Here is a 26270-nt window from a genome sequence, read left to right as displayed (position 1 = left end):
GTGTGTGTGTGTGTGTGTGTGTGTGTGTGTTGGGGAACGCGTGATCTTTCAAATCACCAATCTGTTCCTGCCCCTGTTGGGAGGATGGGCCTCAATTAGCCACAGGACTGATGCCCAGTAGGCAACATCCTTCCTCCATCACCCTGGTGCCTGGAGCTCTCTCTACAGGCTCCCACCCCCTGAGAGACACACCTGGTAGACAAGGGTCAGGTCAGGAGGTGAACGAAGAGGATGGCCAGGCCGATGTTAAGCAGGATCACCATGCAGATAAGGACGGTGTTGGGGACCTGGGAGCAGTGGAGAGAAGCCGCCTGAGTCCTTATGGCCTCCGAAATACTCGTACCCAAGACCCAGCAAGGCTAGACAGAGGAGCAGGAACTTCTGAAAGAACCCTCCTGAGAGCACCCCTTGCTTTGCTCCCTGCTGTGTCCAGCACCTGGACAGCAGGCCCTCGGAGCTGGAAGGATTCTGGGAAATGATTAACCAAACCATTTAGGGTTGAGAGGAGAAAGGATGTGTCCCAAAGCACACAGTGGGCAGCATTGGGCCTGGAAGCCAGAACGTGCCTTCCTTCCTGCTAACCCTCCTGGGACCATACTCACTGGTCTCACTGAATCTTGCCTTGCTCTTGATCCCTGGCTTCTAGCTCCCAGGCCCCTCTAATAAGCCCTCCTGGGTCCTTCCTCCACTACCAGGAAGCCCTCCCTGCTACACCTTGCAGCAGATGCCCTGCTCAGGTCGCCCGGGCTCCCAGGTGCACTCCCCGCCCCTGAGCTGCTTAGGGCTCCCAGCCCTCCCTTCTCCACAGCTGCCCCCTGCTCACCCGCCAGCAGGCACAAGGGCCTGCCCCTGCCCCAAGGTGGGGCGACTCCGCAGTGTACTTTAAGCCACTGCCCTGGCCTCAGCCCACAGCCCTGCTGCGGCTTCCCCGCCCGTCCTGCCATCGCTGTCCCACCCCCCAGTCCTCCGCGCCCCAACCGCCCCCGCCCCCGCCCCGGCCTCACCTCCTCCACCTCGGCCTCGGCCTCCGCGCAGGCCGCCTCCTTCCGAGCCCTCTTCTTGGCCCCCGCCTTGGTCAGCCCCCGGGCCTCAGTCTTGCGGGCCTTGGCCCTGGGCTCGGCTCTGGGCACGATGGGCTTGGGCTCCAGCCTGGCGGGGGGCTCGGGCGCGAGCTCGGGGGCGGCCGGCGAGGGCGGCGCGGAGTCGGGCGGGGCCCGGGGCTCGGTGGCGGGCGCGGGCGCGGGCGCGGGCTCGGGCTCGTCCTCGAAGGGCGGCGGCGCGGGCGGGGCGGTGCGCACGGCGTAGCTGTGGTAGCCCCGGTACAGCGCGACCTCGGGCTCGGGCGGCGGCGCGGGCGGCGGCTGCAGCGCCTCGATGGCCATGCGCTCGGCGGCCGGCTCCCCGTTGCAGGCGCGCGGGCTCGCGGGGCGCTCGCCGGCCGCCCCCGGGCGGGGCCGCTTGGGCTGCGGGGGCGTCCCTGCCGGCGACGGGGGGCCGCCCTCGGGCGCGGGGGGCTCGGGCTCGGGCTCGTGCTCGTGCAGCTGCGGGCTCTCGCGGGCGGGCGGCGGGGCACCCGCGGGCCCTGGGCCCCGCTCCGGGGGCTCGAGCAGGCTCTCCGAGTTCTCCAGGATCTCCTGCAGCAGCCGGCGCTTCTGATACTCCGGTCCTGCGGGGAGGGGGTGGGTTCAGCGAGGCTGGCCCCGGGCCCCGGACCCGGACCCCGGACCCCGGACCCCGGGCCCGAACCGGGTCCCACCGCCCGTGACCCTGCGACCCTGCGACCCTGCGCAAGCCGTGTAACCTCGCCGCCCAGCCGGCACCTGCCTACCGTCCAGGGCGGGCCCAACGCCGTGCCAAGCAATTTCCAAAGAGTAGCTCATTGCCGCCTTTTAACAACCCTGAGAGGTCCATGCTGTTACTGGCCTCAAATGAAGGAAATGAATGAAGAAAGGGAGGCTCCGAGAGGTAACCCCACTTGCCCAAAGTCACCCAGCTGACAAGGGGCAGAGCCAGCACCAGCATCCAGTCCGACTGGCTCCAGTGTTTATGCTTTTCACCGTGACACTGGTTTCTTTCCATTCCTTTATCAGAAAAATGGCCTAATCACGCCTATTTCATAAATACTAATGGACGAGTTAATGGGGAGAAAATGCATGAAATGCAAAGCTCCAGGCCTGGCACATGGCGACAGCTGTAGCTATGAGCACCCAAGGTGGAGGCAATGCCAGGAGGTGTCGGTCTTCCTGGGACCAGCAAGGGGAGTCCTGTGCAGGGAGGCAATCTAGCCTTCCAGGTATGCATCTGCACTGCAAGGTCCCCCAACTGGTCCCCTGTGGTCTCCCTGCTACAGCCAGAATAACACTTATAAAATAAAGCCTAACCATGCCATTCACCACAAAACCCTTCAATGAGGAGAACAGCAATCTCCCACCTGCTGGGCTCCCACACGCCAAGTCTCTACAGACACAGGGCTGCTGGGTTCTTCTTACTCCGCAGTGTCTTCCCACCAGCTCCTGCCTGGCTTACTATCTAGCCTCCCAGCCTGCCACTCTACTCCAACCTTCTGTGCCTTTGCACGTGCAGTCCCTTCCTCTTTGTTTGCCCGGCCCACACAGCACTACGTGGTGCCATGATTCTCAATGAACGGTCCCAAACCAGCAGCATCCAGCAGCATGGGCATTGCCTGGTCCTTGTTAGAAAAGCACATTCAGGGGTCCCTGTGTGGATCAGGTCATGATCTCAGGGTCCTGGGATTGAGCCCTGCGTTGGGCTCTGTGCTCAGTGCAGTGGCTGCCTGTCCCTCTCCCTCTGCTCACCCTCCACCCCACCCCGCTCCATCTCTCTCTAAAATAAATAAATAAAATCTTAAAAAAAAAAAAAAGGAGAAAGAAGGAAAGGCACAGTTGTGGGCTCCACCCCAGACCTACTAAATCAGAAACTAAGGGTTGGCCCAGCATGCTGTGTCATGTTTGAGACCCACTGACCTGGTGAACGCTTATTCAGTCTTCAAGATTCAGCTCAAAGGGCCTCTCCTGAGGGCGGCCTTCTCTAGCATCTCCCTGCCTGACTGGGCTAAGGGCTCCCTGTGAGCTCCCAAAGCCCCTGGTCTAGTCATACAGAATTTATGCTGTGTGGAATTTAATCCTAACGGTGACATGAGAGCTCGATATGGACTGAGAGCCCTGTGCTCCCCACCTGACATGCATTTGATCCACTACCCTCCAAGAGTAAGTATTAGGGACGCCGGGGTGGCTCAGTGGTTGAGTGTCTGCCTTTGGCTCAGGGCGTGATCCCGGGATCCGGGATCGAGTCCCACACTGGGCTCCCTGTGTCTGTGTCTCTGCCTTCTCTCTCTGTGTCTCTCATGAATAAATAAATCATTTTTTTTAAAAAAGTAAGTATTATTCTTACTTCTATTTTAAAGATCAGAAAATTGAGGTTTACAGAGGTTAAAGAACTTAACAAGGTCGCTGAGCTGGTCAGCAGCGGAGTCAGGAGGCAAATACATGCCTCACTCCCTGATATGCTGCCTTGATGATTCTCTGCTCCTCTAGATTCTGGATCCCGGAATCCCAGTTTTGTACCCCAGAGCCCAGCACAGTGCCTGACACATGGGCAGCACTCAATGCCAAACTGAAAGGGATGAGCAAGAGCACGAAGGCTTTTTGCCTCCTCATCCACAGAGACTCCTCTCTTTACTAAGCTTCATCAGCTCAACTGTCAGCCCTGCCTGCAGGAGAGAGAGGAAGCAGCCTAGAGTGGGTCCAGTCCACAACTAGGGATCTCTGATCCCCCCATCTCAGCATGAGTCCCTAGTGTTACTCCATCCTATGCTTTCACCATACCACCCCCCCACCCCCCATTTCTTGAACTCACGGACATATGTGGACCCACTTGGGCATCTCAGCTTCCCAACAAAAAAAAAAGAAAAATGGTCCAACCCTGGGGGACCTCCCCTCACCCTGTCCTGCCCGTCTCCACCCTGGCTGGCCCTACCTGGCTGGTAGAAGTCTGGAGCCAGCTCCCTGGCCAAAGTGCGAGCAATGTTGGACTCCTGGTTGGCAGCGAGGGCGGCCTGTTCTGCTGCCTCAGCTTTGGCCTTGGCGTGGCTCGTCCTAAGGAGACAACATAGTAGAGACTCAGGATCCCTCCAGAAAACCAGACCTCTGCCCACAAAAGATACATGAACAGAGCATTCATTCAATGGATATGTATTGAACAATGTGGCCCAGACTACTGTGCATCCCCTAGACCATTTCCTCTTCCTCTGGGCACACATACAGGCTACATTTCCCTTGCAATCAGTGCGGTCAGGTGACTGAGTCCTGGCCAGTGCACTGTGGGAAGACATGATGTATGCTGTTTCCAGGCCTGGCCCATAAAAACCTCCTCTACAGTCCTCTACATTGTCTCCTTTCCCCCTGTTGCCGGGTGAATGGAGGGAAGGCCAACAGCCCGAATAGGGAATTTAACCTCTTTTGTGTCACAGGCCCCTTTGGCATCTGGTGACTCTTAGGAACCCTTTCACAGAATAATATTTTAAAATACATAAAATACATAGGATTACAAAGGGATGCAATTATATTGACACACTGTTACCAAAATATTTAAAGGAACAAATCTGTAATATAATGCATGTCCTTCTTTATTAACACATCAAAATATCTAAGTGTACTTACTACAATTTTTAAAGTACAGATCAGTATAAAAGGACATTTGAAAGATATCTGTGAAAGGGGCACCTGGGTAGCTCAGTGGGGGGGACCATGTGGCTCTTGATCTTGGGAGTCTGAAGCCCACATGGGGTATGAAAATTACTTAAAAAAAATAAAATCTTTATAAGAAAGATATCTGAAACAATAATGTGATTTCCACTGGTAACAAAGTCACAGATATTTCTACTACTACGATGGTTTATTGCCTACCTCCATCATTGAAGCAAATGCTACATTTCAGTAAGAGGTCAGTAAAAAAGACAGTTTTCCCATCTGTTGTAGACACTTGTGGTGCCCTGCCCAGATCCCTTCTCTGGGGAAATGCACCCAGCCCTAGCTCCTGTACTGGCTGCTAATGGCTCACTGCTGTCCCAGGGAACTGCACCCAAGAGAAGCCACTTTGGGTGGCAGCTCACAACTAATGACCTATGACACCCACCAGTCGCCTTCCTGCTCCAGGAGGAACCAACTCTGTGGTACAAGCCAGGCTCCAGAACCCCCACCATGGGGTCAGACTGAAGCAGGACTGCAGGTGAGAGCACATCCTTCCTTGGTCACTTCTCAACCCTACTCTGCTTCTGTCACTACCCCTCTGTCCTGAGAGTGTCCCCTCAAAAAAATAATCTGCTCAAGAATCCCCACCTCAGGCTCAGCTTCTAGGCAGTCTAACTAAGACAGCATCCAAGTTCACAGACTCCCTGAATTCCATCCACAAAACCCCCTGTGAGCCCCACGTTAAGAAACATAGTGGAAGGAACCCAGGTCTAGAAAGGATTCTTGCACAGTGCAAAGTTCCCCTGCCACAGTCCCACACTGGAACATGGCACATTTAGGTATTAAACATTCAATATGGAACACTAAAGCAGGCCTTACATGTTTGCTGTGTTAACCACCTGAGATTTCAGGGATGTTTGTTTGTTTCAGCTGTTAGTCTAGCCAGAAGCACTTACTGAAATAATAATAGCTTCATTATGAATGGGCCAGGTACCATTCTAAAGGAATTATGAAGATTATCTTGTGTAATCATCATACCTTAGGGAAGCCGGTGCCGTTGTTATTTTCCAGATTTTACAGAAAAGAAAGTGGAAGTACAGACAAGTGAAATAATTTGTCCTGGGCCTCAGGGTCATGAAGTGCAGGAGTTAGGATTTTGAACCCAGGCAAGATGACTCCAGTGATTATATGCTTGAACACTACTCTGGAACATGTGCCACGCTTGGCCAGGAGCCAAGGGCAGAGACTCCCGTGGGGAAGACAAACCCTGTCCCTGTCCTCACTGTCAAGTGAGGGAGGAAGGTGGTAAACAAATAAAACATCTCTAATAGAATGTGATTAAGTGAAAAATCCTCAACTGCAACTGTGAGAAGTGCTATGAAGAGTATAGAAGGCAGTGAACATGGATAGGAAGATGGTATAGATTGGTGGCAGGGGTGGAGTCAGGGAAGGTTTCTTTGAGAATGGGGCATTTAAGTTGAGATAAAGTTAGATGAAACAAAAGTTAGAGTCGTAATAACAGGACAGGTGGGGACAGCAAGGCAGGTAGAGGAAAGAGCAGGTACAAGGGCCCTGAGAGAGACAGCAAGAGCTCAGTGCCTTTGGGCAACTGAAAGGTCAACTCAGTGTCCACACTGCTGATGAGTTTGGGGAGTTGATGTGTGTTTGTCTTTGTATCTCAGTCTCCAGTGTCTACAGAATTGGGCCTGGAATAAGGGATATAGCTTTTATGAAGCTCCTTCCACATGAAAGGCCCTTTACCTACGCTGTCCCCCTCAATCCTCAAAACTGCCTGAGGTGGTTCTTACTGTTCGTACTTCACACATGGGGAAACTGAGGCTCAGAGAGGTTATCTTCTCAAGAAAGCACACTGATGGTTAACCCAAAGCATTTACTACATGCCATGGGGTTTACAGAAATGAACTCATCTGATCCCCAATCACGCTGGGTGGCAGATGGTACTACCACCATTCCTCTTTACAGAGGAGAAATGCAGGGCACGAGGTTTTAAGGAACTAATGCAAGTGGCAGAGGAAGACTTCAAACCAAGGCCTTCTGGGCTCTAGAGTCTGTGCCTTTGACCACAGGCTATACAGTCGATACTGAGTGGTGGCGGTCAGACCTAGAACTGACTTCCAAGCCCTGCCCTCTGCTATGCCACACTGCCACAGTAATGGTTACTAAAGGAAAGAATACACAAAGGTGGGGTGCCTGGCTGGCTTAGTGGCTCTTGATCTCTTGATCTCGGGGTCATGAATTTGAGGCCCACATTGGATATAGAATTTACTTTAAAAAAAAAAAAGAGTATATAAATGAGCTCATGCACGTGCACAGGTCTGAGCAAAGGGGCACCACAAGGAATAGCCCAGAGCACAACTTTCGATTCCAATTTTGGCTCTGCCAAGGCTGGCACTAAGGTGAGACAAGTGAGGCATTTACCGCAGGCTCAAAATTTAGGAAGATGTGAAAAACTCAGGAAGCAAGATAAAACGACACTTTAAAGCAATATTTTTAAAAGCCAGAAATAATGCCAAAAATCCTTAATGAACAAGTTATGATCAAAATTTAAATAAAAACTAGATCAGACCCTATACTTCTGCATGACCTTGCTCATGTCACCCAAGTCCCAACCCCATTGAGACTCCAGGACTGTGAGTGAGTAGCTCTGCCTCTCTGTGCCCCAGTTTCTTCATCTGTATGATGGAGATCGTAATTCTCTCCTCTTGGAATTGCTATGAAAACTAACGATTTAAGACGCAGCGAATGAAAAGTGTTTAGGTCAGGATGGGTCTGAGCGGAGAGGGTGGTGATTGGTGGTGGTGATGGTGGTGGAGGTGGTGATGGAGGTGGAGGCAGTGGCGACTCATGAGGTAGTGGTGGTGGTGGTGTAATGGTGGGAAAGGTGGTGGTGACAGTGGTGGTGATGGAGGAGGTGAGGTGGTGGTGGTGGTGGTGGTGACGGAAGTGATGGTGGTAGAAGCAGTGGAGGAGTCAGTGATGGTGGTAGTGACAGTGGCGACAGTGGTGGAGGAGATGGTGGTGGTGGAGAAGGTGGTATTAGAGGTAGAGGTGATAATGGAGGAGGTAGTGGTGGAAGACACAATGGAGGTGGAGTGATGGTGGTGGTGAAGGAGGTGGAGGTGATGGTGGTAGAGAAAGCAGTGGTGGTAGAGGCAGTGATGAAGGAAGAGGAGGAGGAGGAAAAGATAAGGTTTATGACAACAGAACTGAATGTGGTACGTGCATATCCCCAGGTTCATATTCGCCTGTACACAGATGCATGTGATTCAAAGTCCTACACTTTCCAGAAACACTTCCCTGGAAACCTGAAACCCCAGGTCGGGGGGGGGGGGGGGGGGGGGGGGGGGGGAGGAGGATAAGGGCTGGGCAAACCTTCAAACAGAGAAAATGTCCTTTTTTGGTAACACAAGCTGGATGGTGCTTGCTTGTTTCCTGGTGCCCAGGGAAGCTGTGCTGCAGGACTCTTCCTAAGGCCAGCATGATGGCTTGCACACAGAGCCCCAGAAGCACTGGGGGATCAACCGTGGACCCCGCCCAGAACAGCCAGAACAGGGGTGGAGAAAGGGGCAATGAGGGCTGCCGTGTTCAAAGGAAGCACACCTCCCCCTGTGCTGTGTCTGTCAGTCTGGCTGACTGAACCCCTTATCAGCCCTCCCCCACGTCTCTGGTCTCAGGAATGGCTCCCAGCCTTCGAGCCAGGCACGCCAGTGTTCTCCCGCTCCCTCCTCCTCATCTCCTTGCCGCAGCAGCCGCAGCCAAGGCCATGACTCACCAGGTCCCCTCTCCTACTCCTGCTGCGACTCCAGCATCTGCAGCCTCTCCCTCCTTCCGTCACTGTTCCTCAAAGCCCCCCGACGTGCTCCCTACAACTGATTGCGGTGGCACCGTGGGCTGGCTTAATCCAGTTGTCCAGCGGCCTCAACTCTTGCTTAAAATCTTTGCAAGGCTTCCTACCACGCTCAAAATAAAGCCCAGGGCACTTAACACAGCCTCCCGGGCAGGCGCTCCCGATCCTCGGATCCGCCAGGCAGTTCTGACGGGTCTATCACCAGCTGCCTTCACAGCGCAGCCCTGGGCCGGTCAGAGGGTGAGGGCGCAGGGCCTGCTGCTGCCCAGAGGCCCTTGTAGGCCAGGGCCACTCACAGTGTGGCCCCATCACCCCCCCCCCCCCCCCCCCCCCGCCCCGGGCCCTTCATCACCTGGGAGCTTGTCAGAAATGCAGGTTCTCAGGCTCCACCCCAGACCTGAGTCAGAGCGGCAGGGGGAGGAGCCCAGGAATCTGTGTTATCAGCCTTCCGGAGGCTTCCTCGGCTCACTGAAGTTTGAGAAGTGTCCTGGCAGAGAGAAACCAGCTGGGCAGCTCCCAGCCTGCCCAACTCCCAGAGGGGCTTCGAGTGATACCCCTCAAACACCAGGATCCCTCTCTGAGTCCAGGTCCTGCTAGGGAAACGCTGGACCCACTTCTCCTCTGACCCCTCCCTGTATCTGGGCTGAGGCCACAGGGGGAGGGTCTCGGAGTGTGGCTCTGACCCACAGGGGAAAAGGAACCAGCAGAAACTGGGGCAGGGGGAAGGGCAAGGATCAGTCAGTCTTCTTGATTTCATTCGGATTATCGTTCGTCAGCAGGGTTAAAAATAAGGCTGGTGGTTCTGGGATAGGGGCAGGGCGATAACCCAACAGAACCACTTCTGAGAGCATTCCCTTCCCCCAGCCCTTTCCCCCACCCTAGGTCGGGGCTGCAGCTCCCCCAGGCATGGATGGTTTCAGGGGCTAAGGGGGATACCTGCTGGACTCACCCCTGACTCCAAGCCTTTACTCAGGCTGTTCCCCCACCTAGAACACTCCTCACCTCCGTCCACCCTCCCAGTCTTAAAGGGCCAGCTCAAGACTCACTTCTACATATTGATTCACTCATTTAATACAACTTTCTGGAGTGCCTACTGTGTGCAAGACACTGTTCTGAGTACTGCGGACACAACAGCAAGGCAAACATCCAAAACCCCTTGCAGAGCTCATATTCTAGTGCAGGGGATTGGCAAACTGTGTCAGCAGGCCAAATCCAGCCCAAATCTAGCCCATTGCTTGCTGCTCTACTGCTTGGAGGCTGAGACTGGTTTATATACTTTTGAATGGTTGAATGAAAAAAAAAACAAGAGTAATATTTTCTGACACGTGAAAATTACAGAAATTCAGGTTTCAGTGTCCATATAAATAAAGTTTTACTCAAATCCAGCTACACCCATTTGTTGACACATTGCCTAGAGTTAAGTAGTTGCCACATAGACTGTGACCTGCAAGGCCAAAAATATTTACTATTTGGTCTTTTACAGAAAATGATTGCTGATCCCTGTTTTTTTGTTTCTTGGGTTTTTTTTTTCTGATCCCTGTTTTAATGCATTCACTCAAGAACTGTCTCTTCTACTACTACTATTAACAATACTGAGCAGCCCGGGTGGCTCAGCGGTTTAGCTCCTGCCTTCAGCCCAGAGCGTGATTCTGGAGACCCCGGATCCAGTCCCACGTCAGGCTCCCTGCATGGAGCCTGCTTCTCCCTCTGCCTGTGTCTCTCTGCCTCTCTCTGTCTCTCATGAATAAATAAATAAATAAAATTAAAAAAAATATATTAACCTGTTCCTTGTTGTTTGTGCCCTGCTCTGTACTGTGGTCGCAAATGACCACAGAGAGAGGGAGTTCCTTTTTGAAGGTCACAGCTAGCAAAGTGCTCTTACCCATTACACCAAGCTGTCACCCTCTTCCCACTGACTCTGGGCCAAGTCCTCCATGTGCTGGGACCAGGGATGGGGATGAATAGGACCCAGAAGCCACGTGAAGAACTCACAGCCTAATGTCGCCCTGTCAAGACAACCACACCACATCCCTGAAAACCAATGAATGAACAGGGGCATACAGCAAAGCCTCTAAACTGCTTGGTAGAGTGGCTAAGAGGGGGAAACTCCAGCTAGGTTGCTTGGGTATAAGGTCCGAACTCTGCCCCTTACACCTTTTGGCAAGTCTGAGCTCCCTGAATCCCAGTCTCCTCCTCTGTAAAATGAGGATAATAACAGCACCTAGTGGATAAATGATGTAATGAACAGTCATCTGGCTCTTAGAGCAGTGGCCAGGCCATAGGAAGTGCATATAGTGCTTGTTAATAAAATAAAAAAGCATAATTTTTTGGGGGGGGGAGACTAAAAATCCTGAATGTACTACATGCCACTGATTTGTTAAATAAAATTAGACCAATGTTTTCATTTTTAAAATGAAAAAACAATCTTCAGAACAAGGAACCCATGGTATGTTTGGAGGACAGAAGTGGGTAATGAGAGGCCCCAGCTCAAACCTCTGCCTGCCTGTCTGGAGGCTGCAGAGGCAGTTGACAGGGATAATGCTGCCAAATGTCTTCCTGCAGTGAGGGATGCTTCAGATGCCACTGCCCTGTCCTCTCCCAAAATAGCCCCTCGCCCACAGCTCTGGCTGGCCATGGCCATTTCCTCCAGAACAATCATGGTCAGAGTAATCACGAGAAGGAACTACAGCTGGTGTATTCAGACACACGCTCACAGAGCTCCCTGGAAGAAAGTCCTTTCCCTTTCCCAAGGATAAGCCAAGAGCACAGTCAGGGAGTCCTGACTGATGGGGGAACATCCTTTCCACCCCACCCCACCCCCAGACTTCATTTGGCAAATGGGGCTAAACCCCTGCTGGGAAGCCCCTCCCTAGAGCGGTTAAGGGCAGACACTCAAGTCCAAATCAAGAGCCCCATGACATTTGAGGTATCTGAGCTTTGCTCACTGGTCTCAGTTTCGTCAACTGTAAAATAGGGATAATAATACTTCATTAAGTCCTGAGAGTGTGAAATGAGCACTTAACGAATATTAGCTTTTGTTTTCATGTTTTTTGTTACTATTGTAACAATGCTGACCACAATTCCTTTCAGAATCCTATGGACTGGGTGACTGGGTGACGGGCACTGAGGGGGGCACTTGACGGGATAAGCACTGGGTGATATATGTTGGCAAATTGAACTCCAATTAAAAAAGAAAAAAATAATCCTATGGACTGCCCACAATTGGGACATAAACATGCATTCTTGTAGAAGGATATGTCATCTGAAGCCTGTTTTAAGGTTCATCCATTTGCAGGTGGATCCATCCTTCATTCCTTCCTACTGCCAGACATACTCCATAAACCAGACTGAGCTCACCTGCTTCTCAGTCAGTGGACATTTGGGCTGTTTCCACTTTTTAGTTGCTATGGACATTTGTGTACAAGTTTTTATGTGGTTCTATGTTTTCATTTCTCTTGGATGCACACCTGGGCATAGAATTTCTTGGTCACATGGTAACTCTATATTCCAGGCAAGGAGCTGCCTGGCTGGTTCCAAAGTGGCTGCACCATTTTAGATTGTCCCTGTAACATAGGAAGGCTCCTGTTTCTCCACATCCTCGCTAACACTTGTCATTAGATCCATCTTTTAAATTTTATTCATACTGGTGGTTTGTGAGGTGCCATCTCAACATGGTCTTGATTTGCATTTCCTGGATGGCTAATGATGTTGAGCATCTATTCATGGGCTTCATGGCCATTAGTATATCTTTTGAAGGGAAATGTCTATTTGGATCCTTTGCCTTTTTGTAATTGGGTTTTTGTCTTTTTAGTGTTGAGTTGTAAAAGTTCTTTATATAGTCTAGATATAAGTCCCTTATCAGATAGTGCCAATCCCATGTTGCAAATATTTTTCTCTCCTGTGGGTTGTCTTTTCACTTTCTTGATAGTGTCCTTTGAAGCATAAGCGTCTTTAAGTTTAAGAAGTCCAATGTACCTGGTGTTTTTCTTTCATTGCTTATGTTTTTGGTGTCAGGTCCAAGAAGGCTTTGCCTAACCTGTGGTTGCAAAGTATTTTCCTCTGAGTTTTCTAGTTTGAGTACTTATGTGTAAATACATAAGCATTGCTTCTAATAAGTTAAAAATGAGAAATAACCTAAGGGTTATGCTGTCCTGTGAGGTAGGCACTACCATCATTGTACAAATGAGAAAACTGAGTCACAAAGAGCTTACATGGTATGTCCATCGTTATTATAATGAATGCTGGGCAAGACATGGAAGGAAGTAGAATCTGGTAAAAGAGATGAGACTAGATGAAAGGTCCTGAGAGCAGAACAAACAGAAGGCTACACAGCAGGAGTAAGCCCATCTGGTGTGTTACATGTCCATAATTTGTCTTCTGTTATTTTATATTATATATTATAAAATATAGAGTATAAAATGGCATGGCTTCATTGTAGAAAAGTTTTGAAATTAAGCAGGTTTCCTTTTTTAAAAAGAAAAAAATTGCTACTCACAGTTTGGTATTTTGAGGTGGTTAGGAGCACAGCTGTATGACTGTGGATGATTTAATAAGCCACAATAAGCAAGTTCTCTGTGCTTTGATTTTTCTATCTGTCAAATGGGGACATGAATAGCACCAACCTCACTGGGTTGTTGGGATTATAGAGTGAATTAATGTAGTAAAGCATTTTGAACAGGGCATGGCAGATAGTAGGCTCTATGGAAGAGTCTGAAAACCCCTTTCAATAAAGGGGTTTTGCTCTAGTTGAAGTAGGGGGCTGTGCCACCTCCTCAGGCCCTAGAGAACCTCCCCACCTTGGAAACCCAGCCTGAAATCCCCAGGCCATGGAGGTGACCTTTCCAAATCACATTCTCTAGGGACCCTTCTTCCCTTCTCAAAGAAGAGCCCCCAGCCCTGCTGGGAAGTCTCCTCCACGTGTGAGCAAGTGTGCGACCCCCGCCCCCAGCCTAGAAGGCAGAGGCAAAGTAATAAAAGGTGTTGTTTACTGAGTGCTAATTATGTGCCAGACACCTGACCTATGTGATCAGCTGAATAATGGCCCCAAAGATATCCCCGTCCTAATCCCTGGAACCTGTGAATGTGACCTTATATGGCAAAAGGAGCTTTGCAGATATGATTAAGGATCTTGAGATGCGGGGATTATCCTGGATTATCCAGGGAGGCCCTAAATGTGATCACGCATGTCCTTATAAGAGGAGGCAGAGGGAGATGGGATGGCAGGAGAGAAGGTGAGGTGATGACAAAAGCAGGGACTGGCCACATGTGATGTGAAAACAGAGGAGGGGCTGCAAGCTGAGGGGTGGGGGTGGCCACAAAAGGCTGAAAAGTCAAGGAATGGGATTCGCCCCTGGAGCCTCCAGAAGGAACCAGCCCTGCTGACCCTGGCTGCAGTGTGGAGGCTGATTTCAGACTTCCCACCTCCAGAAGCATAAAAGAATAAATCCGTGTTGTCTTAAGGCCCCACGTTTGTGGAAGTTTGTTATGGCAGCAACTGGAAACTAAAACAACTTGTGTGATCTCATGTCATCCTCAAGACAACTCACTTTACGGGGGAAGAAACACAGGCTCAGAAAATCATTCGCCAGAGGCAGAGAGCCTGTGAATGTCAGAGCCAACTGGAACGGGCATCCAAGGCCTTCCAGCAGCAAAGCCTTTGTGCCCTATGCATCCCCTGTGCCGCCTCAGCTTAAGCCCAGTCTCCAGAAGGCTCCAGCGGCCATCAGCCAGCCTTTTCCCACAGGGCAGGGTGAGCCCTGCCCTCTGAGAAGACCTAGGGCTAATGGTTACCAGCAGTGATAACCTTACTCCCCCCAAAAAGGGCTAGTCCATGAGGTCTGGGAGCTGCCTGGCTGACTGTATAGGACTGAGGTCTAGCTGCACTTCTTGGGTGACCAGTGAAATGACAGGGCAGGGACCTCAGGCCTTGTACCCCTTCCCCACACAGGACTGGGTCCTGCAGTCCAACCAGGAACCCAGTTGCCAGCAGGGAGGCCTCTTCTGCTTGAGTTGGCTGAGATCCTCAGAGCAACATAGAGAAACTTCCATTTTAAAAAGTTTATACCAGGTTTGAAAGTCACATTTTAGAACCTACAAAAACAATCATATTAAAGCAATAGCACTGTGAATCCACTGAGCTTCCATGTGCACAACCCATTTTCAACAGGGCTCTGAATACGACAAAAATTCAGTGTTGAGGTACAGTGCTCAAGAGCATGCAACCTAAAGCCACACGACCTGCATTTGAATCCCTGCCTGAGTCATCCACTAGGCTGTGTGGCCTTGAGAAAAGTGCTTCACTTCTCTGCGCAGCCATCTGCTCTCCGGAAGACAAGGGTGGGGATGCCTGGGTGGCTCAGCAATTGAGCGTCTGCCTTTGGCTCAGGGCGTGATCCTGGGTCTGGGGATCAAGTCCCACATGAGGCTCCCTGAGTGGACCCTGCTTCCCTCTCTGCCTATGTCTGTGTGCATGTCTCTCTCTCATGAATAAATAATTTTTTTTTTTTTAAAGGAGGGTGGGAGGCAGATTTCTTGGGCAGCTCCTGGTAACCACATCCTTACGTAATCCCCTCCCCTCATGTGTGGGCTAGACTTAGACTTACTTATTTCTAAATAAAAGAACGTGGGAAAGGTGATGGCATATTATTTTCAGAAGACAGTGCCTTCTCTCTTGCTGGCATTTTTTCTTGCTGGCTTTGATGGGGAGGTCCACATGACAAGCAACAAATGCCAGCCTCGGGCCAACAGCAGTAAGAAACTGAGACTCTCAGTTCAAAGGCCTGCAAAAATATGTCTATCTGCATTATTGTGATTTATAAGAAATACACCTGACCCTTAAGCAAGGCAGAAGTTAGGTGCACCAACCCCCTCTCCCCCCCCCACACACAAAGGTCCAAGTATAACTCTGATTCCCTACAAACTTAACTACAAATAGCCTGTGTTGACTGGAAGCCTTACTGATAACATAAACATTATCAACCTTACTGATAACATAACATTAACACCTATTTTGTGTTACATGCACCATGCATTGTATTCTTACAATACAGTAAGCTAGAGAAAAGAAAAGGTTATTAAAATCATAAGGAAGAGAAAATATATTTACTGTACTGTAACTACTGAAAAAAAATCTGTGTATTTAAGTGGACCCATGCAGTTCAAACACATGTTAGTCAAGGGTCAAGTGTATATATTTAATCATTCAGATGACCAGAATATAGTTCTCATATACTTAGTCTTCATTCCCGGGTTCCTGTCTCAATTTCCAAAACTCTTGGAATTTCCTGAGTGATAAGAGCAATGGGAGCATCTTTTGTCATCTTTGGTCTCTTGTCTCCAGTTCCTGTAACCACTTCAGAGCCATAAAAACAAAATGGGTGTCTCGATATTCCTAACAAACCCCTTCCACCACACCTGAGTCTATGATAATAAGGTGACTTTCAGAAAGCACCCAAGGATGGGGGCTGGTTGCCAGGGGAACCAACCAAGAATGAAAGGTTGGAACTTCCAGACCCACCTTGTGATTTTGGGGGGGGGAAAGTACAGGGGCTGGAGGTTGAATCAATCACCAACGGTCAATAATTTAATCAATCATGCCAGTGCAATGAAGCCTCCATAAAAACCCAAAAGGAGGGACACCTGGGTGGCTCAGTGGTTGAGCATCTGCCTTTGGCTCAGGTCGTCATCCCAGGGTCCTAGGATGGAATCCCACACTAGGCTCCTCGCAGGGAGCCTGCTTCTCCCTCTGCCTATGTCTCTGCATAAATAAATAAAACCTTTTAAAATAAAAAAATTAAAAACCCAAAAGGATGGTGTTGGAGAGCTTCCAGGTTGGTGAATACGTGAGGGTACAGGAAAAGCCTCACACTTCGAGGGGCTCAGAAGCTGTGTGCCCTTCACCAGATCATGCCCTACACAGCCACCTGGCTGCTTCTGAGTTATATACTTTTATAATAAACCCATAATCTAGTAGCAAGTAAATTGTTTCTCTGATTTCTGTGAGCTACATTAGCAAATTAATTGAACTCAAAGTGGGTTGTTGGAACCACCTGTCTACAGCTGGTCAGGAGCCCAGGTGACACCCTGGACTTGCAGATGGCATGGGGGTGGGACAACTTGTAGGACTGAACCCCTAACTTGTGGGATCCTATGCTATCTCCAGGTAGATAATGTCAGAATTGAGTTGAATTCTCAGAACCCCCTGCTGGTATTGGTGAATTGCTTGGGTCCTTGGGGGAGAACCACAACCCCTCTCCCCTGCCACATGTTGAAATTGGGTGAGGAGACCCCTTACTATCTCCTAGGGTTGCTATGATAATTAAAGGAGTTAATATACAGAGCAGTGGCTCACACAGAGTGAGCACTACAGGAGTGCTAGCTACCACTACCACAGATTTTTCACTTAAATAATTTTGTGTTTCTGTATGTTCGTATTTATCATTTCAAATTGCTCAGCTTTTTCCTTTAGAAATTTGGCATCTACCTTTTTTTCTATGCCAGTGATTCCTCTTCTGGGAATCTGGCCAACAGATATGCTCAAAATGACACGTGTTCAAAGGCATTTATGGCAACGTGGTTTGTAAAAGCAAAAAGACTGGAAACAAACCCAAAGCTAGCAGTGGGGAACTGGGTAACTAAGTCATGGTATGGCCATTTGAAGGACTTTACGCAGCCAGTACCCGGAACAAGATAGATCTTTAGCACAGAGTGAGTCCTGGTATGTCAAGTTAAAGAGCAAGGTGTAAATTAATGTATATTGTATGTAACACTTGTGCAGACAAACTAGTGTGTTTGCTCCTCTATATATGGAGTATTTCTGGAAGGATAGGTAAGAAATTGGTAGGTGCCTACTGGGATGGAAACTAGGTGGCAGGGGAGGTGGTGGGAGGGAGGACCACACACACACACACACACACACTGAGCTGGAGACTTTCTTTCTGCCCCATCTCCTCCCCTCACCCCACCACATCATTCTCCACCCTGCTGTGTGCCCTGGGAGACAGGCCTCTCTGGTCTGCATCCACAGTGCCCCTGCTCTCTGGCTCCCAGCTGGGTTTGGCGAATAGGGGATCCCAGCCAAGGACTGGTGGACTGAACGGAGAGGGTATTTATTCCCTGCCCCTCTTCCAGAGGGCTCTCCCCTCCACAGCTTGCACCCTCTGACTATAGTGTTATACCTTTATTTCCCCTGACCTCTCAGGCCTAGGACACTAATGGCTTCCCATCGTCACTGGTCCTGGGTAACCCAACCTCCCTTGTTAATTTGCTGCCCACAGGGTACATATTTCCAGTTACAAGATGCATGAGTTCTGGGACCTAATAGTGGTGATTATAGTTAAGAATACTGCAATATATACTTGAAAGTTGCTAAGAGAATAGATCTAAACTATTAACACTGCCAAGAAGAACCGGTAATTACATGACACAAAAGAGGTGTTAGCTAATTCTAGGGTGGTAATCATTTTGCAATATTTAAGTGAGTCAAATCAACACATTTGTACAGTGTTATATGTCAATTACAGCTCAATAAAGTTGGGGGGAAAAACCCCAGTAGTTTCTTGAAACTGTCTGCAATTGAATTCTTTGACTATGTTCCTTCATGCCAGGACTCTGATACAACCCTTTTAGGTCTTTCCAACGTGCGTATAGTATGCCTATCCCGAGATAAGTAAATGAATACATTTTTAAAAACCTAACATCCTATGAGTGCTAGGACTTTTATTCCTGAAAACAATCCTAAGGGGTAGTATTACTATCTCCACTAAATAGGGAGAGTCACATGGCCAGGAAGTGTTCTAGGCTCCAGGCTGGCCCAATTCCTAAGCCCATGTCAGCCATGCAAGATGGGCCTTCGTGGGTTTTCCAGTCTCACCTGCCCTCCCTGCAGGATAAGGGCAAGGACTGGGGTGAGACTCAAGTTTCCTGAGCTGGTACTGCTCTATCTGATGTTCTCCAATACTTTCTTGGAACTGGAAGACTTGACTAAGACATACATGGCAGTGTGATATTAAAAATACTGAGCAACTGCTGTGGGACGTGGGCACCAACCAGTGAGAGTGATGTGTCAGGTGGTTAACCATGTAGTTGCTGGGTCCTGGAGGAGTCCATCTCCTGGGCAAGAGGCCAGATATACAGGACAGTAACAGGAGGTGGGGAGCACTTAGGGAGTTCAGGATAGCTTCTGGTTACAAACTGGTATAAACCAGAATATTTCAAAACTTTAACTACTGGTGCGATGTTACTGGCATGTCCAGCTGGATACTAACCCCAGAAGTAAGTTTTCCTTCTTATGCCCCACCTGGTTCAGAAAGTCTTCCCCAGAGGCCACCCCCCAGTAAATGTAATCTTGGCCCTCTGCTGAAGCCTGCTTAGCACCTTTCCCAGCACCTGGAGGATAATATAGAAAGGCATTATTATGCTATTCACATGACCTCATGACCTAGCCCCTGCCAACTCTCAGGTCTTAATGCAAACCAGCCCTCCAGAGAGCCAGAGATTTCCAGGTCCCCACTTGTGCCCTACTATTTCCACCTCTGTGGCTTTTACACAGGCTGCTTCCATTCCTGGGAACACCTTTTCCCCTCTTCATCATCTCTTCATCTGGAAAACTCCTACTCATCCTTCAGGACATTTCCTCAGGAAAGTAACACTGACTGCCAGCTCTCTGCTCTTGCAGTCCCCTGCACTTAGCTGACAGGTCACTTTATCTTCCTCCAATTGGCCCGTGAGGCCCCCAAAAGGGCAGAAGCATCACTCTTGTGTCTACCACAACAGAAGCAGGCCTGCAGCGGTCGCTCAGTAAATATGCATCAGGTAAATGTGTTATATGGATTACATAATTGATTGTGAGACTGACACTGCTGGTAGAACCTCAGAAAGTATCTCTTCTCATTTAATAACAATACCGTAATGGGCAGCCTGGGTGGCTCAGTGGTTTAGCGCCACCTTCAGCCGAGGGCATGATCCTGGAGACCCGGGATCAAGTCCCACATCAGGCTCCCTACATGGAGCCTGCTCCTCCCTCTGCCTGTGTCTCTGCCTCTCTTTCTCTCTGTGTCTCTCAAGAATAAATAAATAAATAAAATCTTTAAAAAAAATAACAATACCATAAGAAGATGGAGAAACAGTCCCGGAGAGGCCTGTGTGATCCTTTCCCATAACTGAAAATTAATCATGGTAACTATTACCTCTGTTATAGATATGTTAGAAGGGTCATTTACTATGTGACAGGCTCTGGTCCAAGTGCTCACACATATGACATCATTAAACATCAATAACTAGATGGGAAATACTACTATTATTATCCTCTGGGTACAGATGAGAAAACTGGGACTCTGGACATTTCAGTAACTTCAGTAACTCTGGGGACTCTGCCCCATTTCAGGGCCACACAGCCAGCAAGGATGGGAATCCTGACAGTCTGGCTCCAGAATCTGTGTTTCTCCAGCACTACACTCTGCTGCCACTCCATAGTGTGGCCACAGGCTTCCGTGTAAGGGACGGCAGCCGGCCCTACTTCCATCTGCTCTATGGAGACCGGCACATAGTAGGTGCTTGTGGAAACCCTGGGCAATCAAGCCGATTGTGTACCAGGTATTAATAGGGGAGGGCATGATTGTGTACCAGGTATTAATAGGGGAGAACCCAGACCCTTACTCTGGGATTCTGAAAGGCTTCAGACAGGCTGGGAATGGCTCTCTCCAGATGGCCAGGATTGTCACTGTGCTCCAGGAGGGGACAGCGTCTGCTGGTAAACGGCGCCACCTTTTGTTCACTCGGCTGCTTGGGTCCAATCCAGCCAGGAGGATGCTGAATCCCCTGAGACCCATCATCATCATTATCATCATCATCATCATCATCATCATCACCACCACAATACTAACAGACAATACATGTTGAGTACCTACTGTGTGCTGAGTAAGATGCTAAGATATGTGTCACTCCACGTGAGCCTCACAATATTCTCTAAGGTAGATATTACTATCGATTCCCATTTTACTGTGAGAAAACTGAAGATGGAGAGGTTGTATCATGGATCCAACTTGCTCAGCCAATAAAGGAGGAAAGCCAGGAATCGCAGTGTAGCCGGTACCAAGATGGGAAGATGGGAACATCAGTTAGTGCTGGAATCAGAGAACCTGGTTTCGAACTCTTGCATGCTCTCTTCCAAATTTCATGACCTCTGCCAAATCACAGGACCTCTGTAAATCTCAGTCTTACCACTTACAAAATGGGTCAATAATAGCGCTTAGCCGCCATTAGAATTACTATAAGGATCACATGAACTGTGGCATGTGAAGTCTATATTCACTCAATTGTGACAAGTATTTACAAAGTACCTACTGTGTGCCAGGTCCTGGGCTAAATCTGGGAGCACAGCCAGGAATAGGAAAAATTCACCACCTGGAGCTTTACAGACGGGCCTAGCCTAGTGCTCTGTGCGTAGTAGGTACCCATGAATGGTAACTGCTATTTCTGTGATTATTATTTAGAGAGTGATTTTTCTCCCCAAGGGTTGGACTTCCCACCAGGACCGCCTGCCCAAGAGCCCACTGACTTGGCCCCAGGAGTGCTCTGCACACCGCCCCCCCACCCTCCCCTGCCTGGTGAGCCAGCCAGCAATAGCATCCCACAGGCCCGAGTCAGCAGACATCTCCTGTCTAAATAAGGACAAGGCGCCCAGGAGAGCTTTCTGTGAGCGGGAGGAATGTGACAGCTGAGGCCTCCCTGCCCCGCACCCTCCCCCACCTCCGGCCCCTCCCCAGGTGGGGTTCAGGCTATGGCATTCCAGCTTTTTCCAGAGCAGTCCCCACTGTCCCTAACACCCCCCTTCATCCCACTCCAGCCTGCTCTGAAAACTGATAAGGAGCCCTGGGAAGGAATTCCAGGCAGCTACAACTGTTCCTGAGGCCTGGCATCTCTGCCACCACAAGGACGGGGAAGAAAAACCACAGGGAGGGGCCAAATCCAGTCCCAGAGAATCACATCCCTTGGTTCAAAAAGCATTTCCAGAGATTCTACTTGGCCCAGGCGCTGTGCCAGGCTCCAGCGGAGAATCTGACCCTGTTGCTGTCTTCCTGTCACAAAACTGTGTCACAACAGTCCTGACCAGGATAAGTCTATCCAGAGCACGGGATCAGGGAAGATCTCTTAGAAAAGTTTGTGTTAAGGCAGTGATTGAGTGGCCACAGATGACCTGGGTTCAAAACCTAGCCCTACTTCTTCCAAGCTGTGTGGCCTTGAGCAAGTGACTTTATTGCTCTGTGTCTCAGTTTCCCCATCTGTGGAAAGGGTGAATAATAACACCAACCTCATAGGGTTGGGAGAATCACATTATGTACAAAGTGCTTAGAACAGTCAGAGAAGTCATGTCCTCAGGTGACTGGAGAGCTTATAAAGCCAGGGAAGCTGAAGGTGAAGGGGAGGCTGCTAATAATTATACCTAGCATGAACCAGGACTGTCCCAGGCACTCGAAGCTGTGCGATCATCCCAGCCTTGACCACACCAAGGTGCCAACTGAGGCTGAAGATTGGCAACTGTATCTTCATTCTGTAAGCCCTGCAGTACTGAGCATCATACCCAGCACACAGTAGGTGCACACAGGGGCTGCTAAGGTTTAATAGATTTGACCTTCAGATTTTCCAGGAAGAAAAAAATAACCCATACAATGAAGGCATTTACAACTGAGACTTGGTCCAGAATCCAAGGAAAAATCAAGGATTTCGATGCATTAATTAGGAGATGTGTATTGAGCTCTTCATGTGGGTCTGAGCCCGGGTCTTAGAGTGGTGGACTGAAGGAGGAGGGGAAACAGGTGTCTCAAAGGGAGCAAAATAAAGAAGCAAATGATTCCATTCCTGGTGGCCAAGCACAGTCAGCCAGACAACAAGAAAGGATTTGGAGACAAGGCCAGAGACACAGAAAAGACACTGTTAAGGGAGGAGTCAGGTTGCAGGTGGCCTGAGAGATGTGTTCACAGGAACAGATCAAATGTGGAGAGGGCACACTGGGAAGGGCATTGGGATCTGCCTGAGTAAAGGCAGAGAGGTGGTCAAGAAGGGGGCCTGTGGGGAGGGAAGGGCATATTGTGATGGCTAAGAACCAGGTCCTGGGACCAGATGCCAAGGTCCAAGTGCCATCTTTGCCCCCTACACACTGACTGACTTCTGGCAACTCCTGCAGCAGTAAAAGGGAGCTAACCTCACCTTCAGCTTTCAGGCTTGCTGGAGACCGAATGAGATGGTGCCTGGGAGATTCCACTCAATTGGTGGCACGTTGCAAATATGGGATGCAAGCTCCATGAGGAAGGGATTTTTGTCTGTTTTGTTCATTGCTGAAACCTTGGCACCTAGAACAGGGCCTGTCTCAGAGTAGGTGCTTAACAGAACTTTACGGAACGAATAAACAGCAGCCATTACTATCGTTATCATCATAATTACTATGCAGTGCTAAGCCTGGCCCAGCTGGGGCAGAGGAAAATAAAGGAGCCTTGTGTACAGATGGGGAAACAGGCCAGGGGAAGGGATCCGCCTGATGTCACACTGCCAGCAAGTCACAGAGCAGAAACTGCCTCCCTGCATGGGCCCATCAACCCCATCTCTTCCAGCCTTCTTCCTGCCCACCTTCTGTAAGCATTTCCTGGGTGCCTTCTAAGTGCAGGCATCCAGCAACACCATAGGAATGCAAAGAGCAGAGTCCTGGACATCAGAAGCTTGCAGACTAGTAGAGATGACCGAGAGGAAAACAATCCACTTTGGAATGTTCGGGCTTCTAGAGTCGGGAGCCCCAAAGAAATAAGGAGCTGGGCTACAGGTACAAGCAGAACAAGATGGAGGAATCAAGCTCTAGGTTAGCTGTGCATGGGAGCCACTCATCCAAGCTCCTGCTCAAGAGAGTCAATCTTGTCACCTCTCTTCCTGGCTCTGCATTCGGCAACAGCACTTTGGTGGTGTGAAATGGGCCACAGTGGCAGTATTTACACCATGGAGCCAGAGCCAGGCAAACTCAAGGAAGCGGGTTTCTCCACTTCCTCCCACCACCCTTCCCTCCAACAGCTACTTTATCAGCACACGACTTCCTGGAATTGACATAAACTATACAAAAGTTAACTGAGCAGATTCAACCCCTTGCATTTCACCTTCTTCCTGGGAAATTTCTGCAACCTCCTTTGGCAAACAGGTTACTAGTTTTCTTGGCAAAAAGCCCTTGAGCTTTGTCATCTCTGGCTACAGATCCCCCTACCTATCACAGGACAATTCAAGGAGTGGTGCTTGTGTATGAATGGAAACCTGCAATCTGCTCTATGAAGGAGGTGGGGGAGCAGAGGGGGACCTGTTCAGGCTGTGGACAGGTGTCCCCTCTTCTCCCTGAGTGTAGTCCTTGGAAAATGACAAAGTCTTATTTTCAACTCTGAGGCTGTGGTCCTATTCTCCATATTCCCGGGAGCTGGGCCATCAAAGACAGGAAACAAGTCAGAAAAGGCTGTTCTGAATAGAGGGAACTGCAGGAGCCAAGGCATAGGAGGTGTTAATAGACAGACAGACAGACACACACACACACACACACACACACACACACACACAGTTTAAGAAACTGAGAAAAGTTCAGCCTGAGAATGTCAATGTCATGAGTAAATGATGACCTAGGATGGAGGCAAATGATAAAGGCCCTCAAATGCCATGTTCACGAAGCATGGCCAAGACCAGTTAGCAGTTCATCAAACCAGTTTCCTCTTCTTCCTAGGTACATGCCTGCCTGGACTGTTCCCCAGCCTCCCTTGCAGGAAGGCATGGCCCTGTGACTGGATTCTGGCCAATGGAAATTGAGAGGACATGATGAGCCTGGCCTGACTAATAAAAACCATCACTTGCATTTTTCTGGGTGTTTTCTCTTCTCACTGGCTAGAGCAGAAAGAGCCTTAGAAGCCAAGTGTTGAAGATTGCAGAACCACAGGATGGAAGGAGGCTGGGCCTCCAAATCGCTTGAAAGAGTGCTGCCCATCAAGAAGGGCACTGATTTTGAACTTTCTATGAGTGGGAAATAAATTTAGGCTTGATCTCTTTGACGGCTGTATTTGTGTTCGGATCCTACAAACAGAGATATGAAGGGATGGCAAAAGTTGAGGCTGATCCTGTGCTCCTCCCATCCACCTGGGTGGCTCCTAATCCAGTGCTTCCCCAGCAAGCCTCAGCTGTGAGGTAAATCATTTGCCACATGAGGACAGAGTGAGAGGAAGGCATCTGCTCTTGGACAAGATTCCAGGAGGCACCTGTTAGTCTAAATGCCCATCCTTTCATAAGAGCCCCTTGGGCCCACTAAGAAGTCAGTCACTGATAAGCATTTAGTGAGTGCCTACTGTGTGCAAGGCTGTCTAAGCTTAGGTGCCTCTCACCCAGAACTCCACAGAATCTAGTTCATAGAGCACAGTCTTCAAAATTAGCTTCCCCCTCCCCTCTCTCAGTGGAGGCTCTGGGAAGAGGGAGTGGAGAAACCTGTCTCTTTATACCAATGTCTGTAAGTGTGGAATGCTTAGCACTGGTAGGACCAAAAATGATAGGTGGTACCAGGACATTTATCAGGTCACACTGTTCTTTTAAAATTCAAATTTAGGGCAGCCCTGGTAGCTCAGTGGTTTAGTGCCTGCCTTTGGCCCAGGGCCTGATCCTGGAGACCTGGGATCGATTCCCATGTCAGGCTACCTGCATGGAGCCTGCTTCTCCCTCTGCCTGTGTCTCTGCCTCTCTCTCTCTCTCTCTCTCTCTCTTTGTGTGTCTCTCATGAATAAATAAATAAATAAATCTTTTGAAAAAAATAAAATTCAAATTCAACCTTCCTGATTTCAATGAGAAAGTCTCCTTTGGTGCTTCTATGTCTTTAACAGTCTCTCATACTCCATTTTTTAGCAGACAGAAAGCACAGCAGCAAGCAGCCTTGGTCTGAGCTTTTCATGAGCAACAATCTGAGGTACAGTTTAACGATGTTTTGCTTCGCTGTATTTTTTTCTTGTGGTGCCTTTTTTTTTTTGGTGCTAACTTTTTATCTAACACTGGATTTCTATTTATGGTAATGATGTAAAAAATGCCTTTATAAAAATAAATGTAGGTTTAAGAAAGTTAAAAATATTTTTAAAATAGTAAAGAGATAATAACCCAGATGGTGTGTGGATATGGCATGGCTTAGGGAAGGTATATCGGTGACTGGCATTTGTGAAACCCTGCCTCATCCCATGCTCCCACACCTCTGTGCCTTTGACCGTGGTGGTCCCTCTGCCTGCACTTCCATGCTGACCTCACTGGGCTGCCATGGCCTCGGGTGGGGCTGAAATCATCTCCCAAAGCTGTGGCAACAATAGCTGCACATGCCTGGGGCATGGGAAAGGTCATGCAAGGAGACAAATCTGGGTCAGCTGTTTTTCCCAAGGACAAGTAAAGGAGAGCTCAGTGCTGCAGGAAACAGAGACCCACAGAGGGCAGGGACTTGCCCAAAGTCATTCAGCACATCAGTGGCAGAGGCATTCTCATCCTCATTTAACGTGGATTGGAAGATAAAATGGGACAACCCCCACAGACAGACTTCATGTAGTCATTGCCCTTTGGGGAGCTTATCCTAAAGATATACTAACCCATGGATGACATGATAGGTGTCCAGCTTTATTTAACACAGCAAAATTCTGGAAACTACCCAAATGACCATG

The 26270-nt window shown here is 49.3% G+C and overlaps 1 protein-coding gene across 1 annotated transcript in view; it reads right to left on the bottom strand.

The window, feature by feature from the left end:
- The window catches only part of JPH2 (junctophilin 2), a 64727-nt gene that overhangs the window by 2725 nt on the left and 35732 nt on the right, over positions 1 to 26270 (bottom strand). Inside the window, exons 3-5 of the mRNA XM_072735779.1 lie at positions 3997 to 4115; positions 1005 to 1666; positions 193 to 287 (exon numbers count right to left, since the gene is read on the bottom strand). Of these exons, the coding sequence (XP_072591880.1) occupies positions 207 to 287; positions 1005 to 1666; positions 3997 to 4115 (862 nt within the window). The 3' untranslated portion in view covers positions 193 to 206. The remainder of the gene's footprint in view (positions 1 to 192; positions 288 to 1004; positions 1667 to 3996; positions 4116 to 26270) is intronic.

This window comes from Vulpes vulpes, chromosome 14 (genome assembly GCF_048418805.1).
Source record: "Vulpes vulpes isolate BD-2025 chromosome 14, VulVul3, whole genome shotgun sequence".
Taxonomy (NCBI): domain Eukaryota; kingdom Metazoa; phylum Chordata; class Mammalia; order Carnivora; family Canidae; genus Vulpes; species Vulpes vulpes.
Note: the sequence above shows the minus strand (reverse complement) of the source record. Positions and strands in the feature narration are given on the sequence as shown.